The 13,657-nt window shown below is 44.5% G+C and overlaps 1 protein-coding gene across 7 annotated transcripts in view; it reads right to left on the reverse strand.

Moving 5' to 3' along the window:
* Window positions 1–1,320: 1,320 nt before the first annotated feature.
* The window catches only part of ARSG (arylsulfatase G), a 1,341,775-nt gene continuing 1,329,438 nt past the window's right edge, over window positions 1,321–13,657 (reverse strand). For all 7 annotated transcript variants that reach the window (XM_069199865.1, XM_069199861.1, XM_069199863.1 and 4 more), the window contains one exon: window positions 1,321–9,690. In XM_069199865.1, the coding sequence (XP_069055966.1) occupies window positions 9,416–9,690 (275 nt within the window). In that variant the 3' untranslated portion in view covers window positions 1,321–9,415. The remainder of the gene's footprint in view (window positions 9,691–13,657) is intronic.

A 13,657-nucleotide genomic window follows, 5' to 3' on the forward strand; every position in this document is an offset into this window, starting at 1 on the left:
ACGTTGTTGTGTGTTTGGTTTGATAAATTATAATGGTGTTCATGTATAAGAACCCAGGCCAACCAAAGAGTGCACGTAACAACTAGCTAGCGTCTTAGTTCACTGGTCTCATTGTGGAGGGTGAATGCGCCTAAGTCCATTTTTTAAACTATCACTTTAAAAAAGAAATACTTCTGAATACACATATATAATCCAATGTACTACGGTGAAACGGTTCTGCTTGTAAATAAAAGTACACGTTTTGATTTTTTAAGTGATTTTGCTGCATGATGTCTTTAAAATGAAGGTGTTCCTTTCTTTCACTTCATTAAGCTTTAAATAAATGATTGCCTGTTTATGTAACCTCTTTGTATGCTAGTGCTGAGTTGGGTAAATAGCAGCCCATTGCTGCTATTGACCAGGGGCCGCATGCAAAGGTCAGGAGGGCCGCATGCGGCCCCCGGGCCGTACTTTGAGTACCAGTGCGCTAGACAGTAGGGATTAAAAGACAGTTGCCCTGAAGAAGGCCGGAGTACATATGCCTAGAAAATAACTTTTGTGGCGGGTACCTCGGAGATGGCCGAAACATGTTAGCAGTTCATATAAGGTGCAGGGATCCACTAGCCACCGTTATCAACTTTTGGGGGGAAAAAAGGGAAAATTATTTTTAACCCTACCCAGCCTCATCCCTAATAAAGAATACCTCTTGGATAGAAGCTGAGGTAGTTTTAATTTTACCATACTGGTACCCTACTGACCAGAAGACAACTTATTTGGATCTCCCAGCCCCATGAGGAGCTAGTTCTCCCCAGGGGCTACGGCTGAGACCACCGGGTTAGTACTACCTTAACCCAGCAGGTTGGACTACCTGATGATGAAGCATGCCACTATTAAGTGGGGGAGGCTTTTACATCCATAGAGGGGAGATCCTCTGAGGAAGGGCATGCACACAGGATATAGAGCAGGTGCCAGAGGGGATTTAAGAGTGGATAAAAATAATCCTGCCCCATTTTTGTGGTTTTGTTGTATGGTTTAGAAGTGAATAGGGTTTGGTATTTCTCCTGCTGGGTATACTGGCCACCTGTGCTTCCACCCTTGTCACTAAATATGCAAATGTGGAAAATGTCTTTCCACAATTCTTGTAGTTTTTCCAAAGCAGTTACTTGCATTTGCCAACGTATCTGAAGATCTTCATACCAAACATCAAGTTCCATCACCTATTCTTATAGATGACACTTCTTGCACCTAAATTTAAATCTGGTGTGCAACATATTTTTATGTAATACATCAAGTTACAAAGGCCCAGATTTTCTAAAACGTTGCCCATGTTTGCATGACAAAAGTTAAGGAAACCTGGCACAGTATAAGAAATCAGTTTAATGAATTGCTTTTGATTACATTCACAATTATTATTTGTGTTGTCCCGCCATATGACCCCATAATTCGAAACATCATCATATGTATAAAAATACAAGCACACTTTATTTTGTAACAAGCTTAACCCTAGAAATAGTCAATATATAAACATAACCACTGGATGATATAGTCCCCTGCAAAGAATCAACATTACAGATACAATAATGTTTGGTTGTAAATTGCCGAATAATTAATCAAGATCCAACTGGTTTACTAAACATAAATTACTATAATAAGGTTATTGATTATATATTATCAGGTGGCTTGATCCCTTCATCAGTTAGCTGAAGTACTAAAGGAAACAATTCAAGATAATTCCTTCCAAATATGGGGTAAATCAATAGAAGTTTATAAATCCAAGTCTATTCCAATGACTATGCCATTAAATGTGTTATTAATGCAGTACTTGTAACACAATTATTCATACCTAAGTTAAAAAATTGATTAAGAAAACTCATTGTCAAAACGTACTTTCATGTGGTGCAATGTCTAAATAACACATTATCTATGCTTTGCATGAATTTGGAAGTACCTATAAAAAAGAGCCACTTATGGTGAAGTAAAAAGATATTCTAATTGATTTATTGACCCATATCTAATTACCATACAGAAACAGGAAAGGGGTATCCTGATTGGGTCCTTTATGAATGTTCTTGTATAAGCAAGCATAAACAGGATAAAGTACCACTGATGTACTTTATACAGATATTGCAACACAGAGTAGTTCAAGATCAAATGCCTCTACAAGTTAATTGAACTCCAAGGTGACTTGCAATATCCTTATTAAAGTGAAGTTGGGAGGTATTTTATCCTTTATAACATGTAGACCTTTCAGTCTTTTAATGGCCCTTTAAAGTCTTTGTTGGGGGGAAGCAGAAATTTCAAGTCATCCAGGTCCATGTGCAACTACATCACCCAGTCAAAGTTTCTCATTTGCATTCTGGCACTTGTAGTCTTGGCTATCACATTACAAATCAAGAATTACACGTCTCAGATTGCCAACTAAGAACCAGGAATTAAGGTGCTATTCATGGAAAAGGAAATGCCCAACTCAACTATGCCTCTTCCCCATCTAAATACATGTTTAGGTCTGGCCAGCCCAGCCTCATTAAAAAAAAAAAAAAAAAAAATGTAAACATGCAGAATGTATGCATACTGAGAGCAGCGTTGCAACTTGACAGGTGCTGTACTCCAGCTTCCTAACAGTGAGAGGATGTGTTTGTTTGTGGGAAGGATGTCTGGTAATTTCACTCGTCACTTGGAATTTTTATATATATATATATATATAGAGGGGTTGCTTTACTCATTTCAGGTTGGCTTGGATGGTATTTGACCAGTCCAAAGCTGTAATACTGTGCCTGGAGTGGTAAATGGCTTTTGTCATTTTACAGCTCGGTGAGGATGACACTGTGTCAATCCTATGCTTAAAGATTTTGCTGTACAAATGGCAAAAGACTTTGTCACTATCTAGCTCGGCGTGGATAGCACTGTGCTGATCCTATGCTTAAAAACTTTGCTAGATAAGCAGACATTTGAGGTGAGCAAATCTAGAGTGTCGCTGGTGTTGCAGGGTGCTCCTTACTAGAGCTGCTCTCCACCTAAATTTGGGAACTTCCCAGAGTTCTCTCTTCTTTTTTGCATAATTTATGCGTCACTCTAACCCTGAAAAGGGCCTTGTTTTGATATATATATACACATATCTTTTATGGGTACTTGCACATTCTGTGCTACCAAGCCAGTGACAGTCTCTCCTTTAGGGCTTTGGGGCTCTGCCCCCGCCGAACGTGCATATCTTGGCAAGACAAAATGAGAGCCACACGTTAAATAAGAAATTTAATACAGAATGTCTAGCCACCTCACCTCCATTCATAGTGAGAGTTCAAGTGTTAAACAGCAGTGACATAATGGTGTTGGGTTACCTTTAAGCAGCTCTTTATTTTCACTACAGTGTATGATATTGGCAGGGCTCATGGAACTATGCGATTGTGCGGCTGTGACGGTTTTCGCATTATTACATATTTGCCGCATTTCCCACATCATCTATCATCTGCCACCAGTGCTTCATTTGTAAATAAAAAGGTGCTGGTGCCCAAACCCCTCCTCTTAAACACGCTGCTGATGCAATTAAGGGCCATATTTATACTTTTCAACGCACAACTGCACCAACGCAGTTGTGCGTCAAAAAATCTAACGCCGGCTAACGCCATTCTGAAGCGCCATGCGGGCGCCGTATTTATTCAATGACGTTAGCCGGCGGAGCTGCCTGGTGTGCGTTAAAAAAAATGACGTACACCAGGCAGCGCCGGCGTAGGGGAATATGGAGCTTGGGCGTCAAAAAATGGGGCAAGTCAGGCTGAGGCAAAATTTTCGCCTCAACCTGATTTGCACCATTTTTTTTACTCCCAACCCCCATTAAAATGACTCCTGTCTTAGCAAAGACAGGAGTCATGCCCCCTTGCCCAATGGCCATGCCCAGGGGACTTCTGTCCCCTGGGCATGGTCATCGGGCATAGTGGCATGTAGGGGGGCACAAATCAGGCCCCCCTATGCCACAAAAAAAAAAAATAATAATAATACTTACCTGAACTTACCTTAAGTTTCCTGGGATGGGTCCCTCCATCCTTGGACGTCCTCCTGGGGTGGGCAAGGGTGGCAGGGGGTGTCCCTGGGGGCATGGGAGGGCACCTCTGGGCTCCTTCCGAGCCCACAGGTCCCTTAACGCCTGCCCTGACCAGGCGCTAAAAAACGACGCAAAACCGGCTGGATGTCATTTTTTTTAACCCGCCCACTCCCGGGCGTCATTTTTGCCCGGGAGTGTAAATACGGCGCACATGCCTCGGAGTCATTTTTTAGACGGGAACGCCTACCTTGCATATCATTAACGCAAAGTAGGTGTCCATGCTAAAAAATGACGCAAACTCCATGAACTTTGGTGCTAGACGCGTCTAACGCCAGAGTATAAATATGGAGTTCGTTTTGCGTCGAATTTGCGTTAAAAAAAACAACGCAAATCTGGCGCAAACGGAGTATAAATATGCCCCACAATGTGTGAAAATGGAATACTGAGGCAGCCTCATCCTGAAGCCGTGTCGGGCCTTTTCAATCCATTTAGAGCCACTCCCCGCCCCTTCAGCTCACTCTTGCAGCTTTTTGCATTCTCCCATTGTGACGCTTTATCATTTTTCTCTTTCTTTCTCTTTCCCAAATGTGTCTTTTGCTTGCAGTAAGTGCTTGAGGCAGAAAAATAAGCGCCAGCCCTCAAAAACAAGTGCTGGTGCTCTGCACCGGAAACAACAAGCACAAATTAAGCACTGTCTGCCACATAATCTGCAGATTTTAACAAAAAAAAAAAAAAAACGGTTCAAAAGTTACTAAAATGCAACACATGCTTTGCCGCTCAGTGTAAGGCCCTTTGCCAAGTTACATTTGTGTTACTGCATTCGAGTATTAAACTGGTACTAATAAAGGCCAACAATGCCCAGAGAATGTTAACAAGTTTGAAAACGACAAACTAGTGACGCAATACTATAACAAAATGTACCGCAACATGCCTCATAATGTGCCTCATCTTGATGCATAAATTACTCAAACCTGCCGCGTTATTTGGCCTTCTCCTGCATCATGTATCCAGTGGCCCTGAATATTGTGCAGCAGCGCAGCGACAGAGGTAGCCTTGGGCAGAGAAGGCGGAAACCGGCGTGAGGCTCTTGTCATTCACAACTGACACGCCCCGCCCTTTGTGTGTGCTTCACGCCCTACCTCCACGCCTTGATGAGATCGGCGGGTGGAGCTGAGCAGTCCTTGCCTCTGGCTGGTATGGTCCTGGCAGGCTCTGCCTACTTGCTGCGTCCATGACAGACCAGTTGGTACCTGTGACTATGGAACACATTGAACGTGCACGTGCAACTCTGCCGGGAACGAGGCGTCTGCCGCCAGCCCGGAACTAAGGCACGGACGCGTCCATGTGATGATTACCTATAGCGCAGAACTGGAGTCGGCTGCGAACGGAGATGAGTCATCCATAGCTGCCGGCCTCGCCAATACAGCAGCTTGGAAAAAGCAACAATTGCGAATACTTCTTTTACATCGGGGAAGGATAACGTGTTTTGCAGCTCCAGCAGGTGTCGGATTCAGCCGAGTCACCCCCAGTTACTGCGTGGTGTGGTGAATTGTGGGAGCGTACCTGTGCCGGTCCATGCCCACCCCCCTCCTCCCGGCCTTGCCGCCTCCACATGTCTCCGGTCCACATGTGCAAAATAACCTAATTTGTAAAATCGGTGCTTCCTTTATTTTTTGGGCATGTGGTCGCTTCATCCCTCAAATGCTGAGGACTGGTCGTGTAAGTGCGGCCCTGTCTCTATGACAGTGAAATACAGCGCAGACAGATACATACTGCTCTAGCTGGAAGTTTGTTGTGCATTACATTTCACCCTGATACTGTGCTCGAGTTAACAAATGCACACAAAAGTAAAAGGTTTTGAATGTCTGGGTGTCTAACAGGTGCCACCCCATTAAGCAGGATGCGGGAAACATTCATTGATTCCACACGGAGCACCTTTGCCAATACATGTCTCAATCAGTGTTCTGAATTGCAGTTAACATGATAGATACAGAATTGATGTGGATTTTTGCTGAAGCCATTTAGACATTTGTGTGCGGTGAACAGGTTTATTTGCTCAACATTCTGACATTCTGGACATTCTTTTGATATAGCTGAAGGGTTGCTAGGGTGTTGACACCAGAGTCCTGCTTTCTAAAAATGACTAAAATACCAGCTCTCTGGTAGCCAAAGCTATACATTATGGACCTATTATCTTACTTCTTGCATGTTATGACTGAGGTTTGCTGCTGGAAAACTGATATTTTTGTCCTCTTATATTTATGGCTGATAAGCGGGTACGAGAGATCTATTATTGGAGGATGTGGTTTGTTTAGCCAGCCTGGAAATATCCCCTTCTAAATGCCCATAAGAACTTTAACTTTTTTGTCATCTTCATAGGGACTTGTGCTGAAAAACGCAATTTTGGCTTAAAAAATATCTTGAGGGAGGGAACTACCCTCGCTACATTCTCATTGGAGAGAAGTTGATACGGGCTTGCCCGCACAATGCGATTTAAGGTGTGGATTTGTGCCCCACTATTTACAAAGTTCACCAGCCCCCACTGTCTCAGGTCTGTCACGTCACGCACAACAACTGGAGCTTCTGAATAACAAGAATTGGCAAAGCCAATAGGATTTGCTTTGTCTTTTTTTCTATGTAACTGGCTTACAAACATTAGAGAAATGTTATTTTATTAAATTAAAAACAAACATTATTATAACATTTTTCTAATATTTTTAATCCAGTTACATAGAAAAAAAGACAATGGCAAAATGTATTGGCAGGCATTTTAGAAGAAAGAAAACAGAAGAAGACAGAAGATGGCAGAAAATGGGAGAAGACAGTGAAGGCGGAAGACACCAGAAGACAGAAAGCGGCAGAAAACACAAGCCATGACAAGACAGAAAACGAAAGAAGACAGAAGGCGCCAGAAGACGGAAAAAGACAAAAGACAGAAGAAGACGGAAGGCATGAGAAGACAGAAGATGGCAGAAGACAGAGGCGTGAGATGACAGAAGAAGACAGAAGATGAGAGAAGACAGAAGATGGAAGAAGAGAGAAGACGGTAGAAGACAGAGAACAACAGAAGACAGGTGAAGACAGAAGGAGGAAGAAGACAGAAGGCATGAGAAGACAGAAGATGGAAGAAGGCAAGACAGAAGAAAACGGAAGGCATGAGAAGACAGAAGATGTGAGAGGACAGAAGTAAGAAAAAGAGAGAAGACGATAGACAACGACAGAAGACAGATGGCGTGAGAAGGCAAAAACATGAGAAGAGTGCGGACGTGAGAACACAGAAGACGGCATGCGGTAAAGAAGACAGAAGACGATATGCAGAGTCATCAAAGAAAGATGTCAGTGAAGTAAGAAAACGGCAGGCTGGAAGAAAAAAGAAGACAGCAATGAAGAAAAAAAACAGAGAAGACGTCAGCGAAGAAAGAAGACAGCATCCAAGAAGGAAAAAAGAAGTGTCTTCTGCGTCGCAGCCAGAGGAAGGACACTGGCCAATGTCTGATAGGAAGTGACCGTGAAGAGTACTTGCTCCACAAGCAACTCGACGGCAAGATTGACGAAGAAGACAATGACAGGAAGATGACGTGCTGGCCAATCCGAAGCAGGTAAATCAGAGCGACGTTGGAGTAAGCCAATGGTGAGTTTAGGTAAGTAAGGGGCTGGTTCCAATCCCCTTTCAAGTTTTTCTTTTTTTACTAACAAAAGATTTTGCAAGCACACGTGCAGGCGAAACCTAAAAAATAAGGCATTTCTAAATAAAGGGCACTGAGTAACTCTAATAGCACCAGGATACATTCATGAAGAGAGGCTACAGAAAAAGACTGTAAAAAGGCCTGGAATCTTGCAAGATGCAACAGCCATATTGTAAAAATTAGGAATGAAGAGAGATTACAAGAAGCCAAACCGAATGGAATCAAAGCATAGTTGTTCACATAACTCCTACACGAGAGTGATGATTTACAACATTTAACACCATTATTATAATTCATCTTTATAGACAGACCCGGTTAAATAGGGCTGCGGCCCGCTGCCACTGGTGTCAGTCTCCCCAGATGGCCAAGCTTTCCAAATGGCCTTAGTTTGCATTTAATACTACGGTGGGAACTGAAATTCGTTCAGAAACTGTGAAGTAGTTCTTCATCCTTTCCAAAACATGATAAAAGATGTCTCCTTCTGGAGATGGCAAGGAGGGGGTGCCGTAGACTAGGGGGCCCATTTATCAATAATAGATTTTGCGTCAACCCGGGACAATTTCTACAACAAGCCAAGATAGCACACACTGTTAGTGGCATTGGGAGTACGTTCCCGGAGGCCACTCCAGAACATAACATTATGCAGCCACTTCTAGGATTGGCAGGAAGCAGGAGACCTGTTACGTACATGTATGCAGCATATATATTGGACAGGTAGGGAAACACAGAGAGGACTTGTTACAGATGGGTAAGACTGCACAGAGGTAACAGCGGAGGATGGCCTGTGAATAGGCAAAGGGTCTGTCCCCTATTGCTCGCCTCAAACTGATACAGTTTCACTTCTTGCATAGAACGTATCTGCTCCTAATAGGCTGGCACAGATTCTGGAGGGATGTGTTTGGCAGTTTGCCATAAATGACTGGGGTGGGGTTAAAGCAGCGTTTATTAGTCCTGTGAAAAAAGACACAAAATGAAAATAAGAATGGTGGGTTTGTGGCCACATTTGGCAAAGAGTCATACAGCAATCCATTGAGGATTTCCTGGCACTGCAGGGGCTGCGAGATGGAAAAAGGATCTACAGGAATGGGCTCTGTCAGAAGAATAACATTAAAAATACACAAAGAGATTACAAACTTACAGAAAATCAGGCTGAAGGGGCTGAAAAGATAACCATGTTTATCAGATCCGACAAATAATCAGCTACCTTGGATTAGGGTAATGTAAGGGCTATAATTCTTTCACAGCACAACTAGGCGAGGACGAAGCACACGAGTTTTGATAGTGGTTGGGATGATGCACTGAAGTCTCATGTAGTAATTGCTGAAAAGGATGCTATTTGGATGGGGGTAAGAATGATACTTTTCCATTGTTGATTTGCTGCTGACAATATTGTTGGTGAAATTAATAAAAATAATTTACAAAAAAAAAGAAACTAGGTGAAGATTTACTAACGTTTGCAAGGGCATCTATAGAGCGCAACCCAATCCGAGCTGTGCATGCTGGCTTTAAAAAATAATAAAATAAATGCATATCTAGTGGGTGCTTTAATTGGCTTCTCAAACACCTGCAGAAAACTTTATTAAATATACCTACGCGCATTTACTTTTTAAAATTATCCATCTTTTCGTCTGCAAATAAAGAGCACTGAGGAAGCTTCCACACCCATCTGACTGATGCAGAAATGAAAGCTAAATACAAACACAAATCCTACAACTCAAAGCTCCTCACATCGGCACACGACATGGTGTGGATTGCAACAAGGAATGACTGAATGGTCTTGGGAGTAATCTGCTTTGGAGACGTTGTCCACACTGATATCCTGGAGAAGGTCACCCAGAGCCTTTTCAATTTCAGGAAACACCCGCTGATATTCAGCAGACCTGCTGTCCAGTGGAAAGCTCTCCTCAGGATCCTGGCCCAGATTGAATATCAGTGGAGGGTCGTGATCCTGCTTACGCCCAATGCTTCCATCGCAGGCCTGGGCTCCACCTACAGATGAGACAGAATGACATCAAATGAATCTATCTGAAGCTATGGCAGCCAATCACAGATCTGAGCACAGTGATGCGCTCTCAGAAGTGAGGACCATTGCATGAGACTGCAAGAAATGAGACAAGTTCACACCATGGAATTCGCAAGGGGGGAAAATGGGGGGGTGGGAGGGATGCTTGACCCTCCTGGATATAGGTACAGCCTGGTGTGCAGGCTCACACTGCAGAGTAACACTCAGGGCCTGATTTATACTTTTTTAGCACCGCATTTGTGTGATTTTTTGATGCAAAAACAGTGCAAACTTACAAAATACAATTATATTTTGTAAGTTTGTGCCGCTTTTGCGTGAAAAAATGACGCAAATGCAGTGCAAAAAAAGTACAAATATGGGCCTAAGGATGCCATAATGTCACACTGCCTGGACTAGTATGGCCCCGCCCCTCATCAAAAACAGTCCGGGAAACTGCAGACCACCCACCCCCCTGAAAACATTTCTGCAGACACCCATGGTTCACACTGCCTATTGGACATGCGTTTAATGGTCTGGGAGCGTGTGAAGTTGTCAACAAGCAGTGACTAACGGAGTACAGTAGATGAAAGGACATTTCTAAAAGCAGTGACAGGTGGGAAACGCAAATTAAATCAATGCTGTGCAGCAACGCAATACAGCTCACTGGTCTGTGCTTCTGCAAATCAGTAAGCTTATTTTGCCTCCTCCTAAACTCCCCCCCACTTAGTAAGTCTCTTTAGCACATGCTAGCGACATTACCTACAACCCTACAATGCAGATCTCCCATAGGCAGCTAAAATAACAGATCGCTTATAGCTGCTGATGCTATACCCTACAAATTACTAAAGGATCACAAGCCTTTATTACCTTTATTATTCACCAAGGTGTCAACACACACCCCTCTGAGGATTGTGATGTATATGAAGAATTTTCATGAGGGCAATGACAGCAAGGATTATATGAAGGGTTTTTGCACTACGCTTGTGTGCTGAAGTACATAAGTATGGACAGCCATTTTATAAAGGTCACCCGCTTTTAGAAAGTTTCTGATCCTTTGACACTGAAAGTTTTTGGCGTTGTTTTGTTGGTGTTGCAAGTTGGTATCAAGGGAAAATTGTTTTCTTAGCAGAAAGCTTCAAATTTAATTGGAAAATGTGCTCATTTAGTCAAGTGAAAAAGCATCAAAAAAGTGAGAAAACTAGGCCTTCAACTGAAAAGCCTCTTCAGAAATCTAGCCTGCAGTAATTAATCAGTTCTTAACTAATCAAGTTCACCAACTCTTGTTATTTGCATCTCTGAAAATGAGACGATGCAATATTTAACTGCTAACATTTTACACAAAGGTACTGTTTTGTGAATGCATATTCCTGTGCTACTGACCAGAGCACAGGTCACTTCTGTAGTGTTTACTACAACAAGCCTTAGTGCCTTGCATTTAACAAGTATTTGTTAACAGAATAGGTCTCACCTTTTTGAGCTACTGGTTTTGTCAATGATTTTTGCAGCTGCAGAGTGTTTTTTGTGACTTCAGTGATGTCATTTAACTTGCCATGAGTGATGTAAGACGGTGCATGTCAGGGGCACAAGTTCTAGTTAGTTTACTGAACCTTAACCGGAAACCTTCAATGGTTTTTAGGGTCGTTTGTAACCATAAATGCACTTTAACTGTATTTTTCAACTATATATATATATATCATTGTCACCTCCTGCTCCGTAAGGGGCCACAGACCCTGCAGGGCGGCCTAGGTTACTGGGGCGAAGCATCCCACAGAAAATATCTCCCAAACACGAAAAGCCCAGGCACCAGTCCATGTTAAAATCCAAGCATTTAATAGCATTTCTGAGCAGCAAGACAAAAAAACTGACGCCCAACCCCCCAGCACATATCCTCCCTGCTAATGTCTCACCAGCACAACCCACCCAAACCAACACCAACCCCTGAATGCCAACACAAACCATGGACACCCATCACCTAAGCATGACCACTGCACATACCCATCCCCCCCCAAACCACCCTCACAACTCCTCCCACAAGGGAATGCCAGCACTGGGGGACAAGGGCACCCACAATTCGCACGCGATGGCACACACAGAAGCAATAACCATACTCTTTTACCCCTGCAGGGCCCGAACGCCAAGACACCGGCCCGGAGGGTCCAGAAATGTCCATCCCACCCCCAGAACAGGCCCCCAGTGATGACAGCAGCTCTGTCGACCTAGAACCTGATGACCAGCCCGGCCCATCGGGGACCTCTAGACAGTCGGTTCCCCTCAGGCAGCCACAGGCCACAGCAGACCTACCCCCCTCTGCGACAGAGGGAGGACAGGCCTAGGGAACCCACAGTCCAAGAGGCCCTCACCACCATCATGGGAGCGTACCACCACTCCCAAGAGACGATGGCGACGGTCCTGGCCAGGTTCCAGGAGATCCAGGCCATGCAGGAGGGCCAGTACATGGGGTTCCGGGAAAAACTGCGCAGCATCAGTTCTGCAATGGGTACAATCGTGGTGGCACTCAACCAGATTGTCACCACATTGCGGGACCATGTGGCCCCCCAAAGGGCCCCTACCACTAGCATGGAGGAAGAACAGCCCACCACCTCCGCCGGCGCTAGTGGTCAGGAGGCCCCGACACAACAGCAACGGCCCACCCGGACCCCACCCCCTGCAGAACATGAACCACCCCGCAAGAAAGGCCTGAGATCGAGGAAGAAGACAGGGTAGGATGTCAAGACCCCCGCCATGCACGGATCCCCCCGGATGTCATCCCACTGTCCCACTTGTTCACGCTGTCCAACCTTGAACTGCCCCTGCTCCACCTTCCACAGGCATATGGACAATGCACCAGTGCGAACGTGAGTCTGGACTCTGCCATGGACATGCCTCCACCATCACCCATCACCCTTTTTGAACTATACACCAATTTTTGCACTTCAATAAACACAATTATTGCACAAAAACCATCAGGAGTCTGCTATTTATTTTTCTAAACCAAATGTATTCGATATAACCAACCAAAAATGTCCAAATACATTGTGATGACAACATACCAGGGTCACACAGTGGTAGTCCATGGGGAAATAAACCAGAGGGCACTCCGTGGGGACCACATCACTGAAATAGGAAGGCAAAATCACAACTAAGTTACCATACATTGGGGTGAAAGGTCAGACAGTAGAGAGCCAGTACTGTTACAGATATAATAAAATGCAGGAGTAGATTCTTACCTGTGTGTTACTGGAAATACTGCAGTATCACTCTGTCCCTGTTGTCTGTGTCGTCCTCTTCGTCTTCCTCCTCTTCACTCTCCGCAGGCTCCACAGCGGCCACAACACCACCATCTGGACCATCCTCCTGCAGGAAAGGCACCTGGCGTCGCAAAGCCAGGTTGTGAAGCATGCAGCAGGCCACGATGATATGACACACCTTCTTTGGTGAGTACATTAGGGAACCACCTGTCATATGCAGGCACCTAAACCTGGCCTTCAGGAGGCCGAAGGTCCGCTCGATCACCCTCCTAGTACGCCCATGGGCCTCATTGTACAGTTCCTCTGCCCTTGTCCTGGGATTCCTCACTGGGGTCAATAGCCAAGGCAGGTTGGGGTAACCAGAGTCACCAATTAGCCACACACGCTGTCTCTGTAGCTGTTCCATCACATAAGGGATGCTGCTATTTCGCATGACGTACGCGTCATGCACTGACCCTGGGAACTTGGCATTTAAATGGGAGATGTACTGGTCAGCCAAACAGACCACCTGGACATTCATCGAATGATAACTTTTTCGGTTCCTGTACACCTGCTCATTGTCTTTGGGGGGGACCAAAGCCACATGGGTACCATCAATGGCACCAATGATATTGGGAATGTGTCCAAGGGCATAGAAATCACCCTTCACTGTAGGCAAGTCACCCACCTCAGGGAATATGATGTAGCTCCGCATGTATTTCATCAG

This window comes from Pleurodeles waltl, chromosome 7, assembly GCF_031143425.1.
Source record: "Pleurodeles waltl isolate 20211129_DDA chromosome 7, aPleWal1.hap1.20221129, whole genome shotgun sequence".
Lineage (NCBI taxonomy): Eukaryota > Metazoa > Chordata > Amphibia > Caudata > Salamandridae > Pleurodeles > Pleurodeles waltl.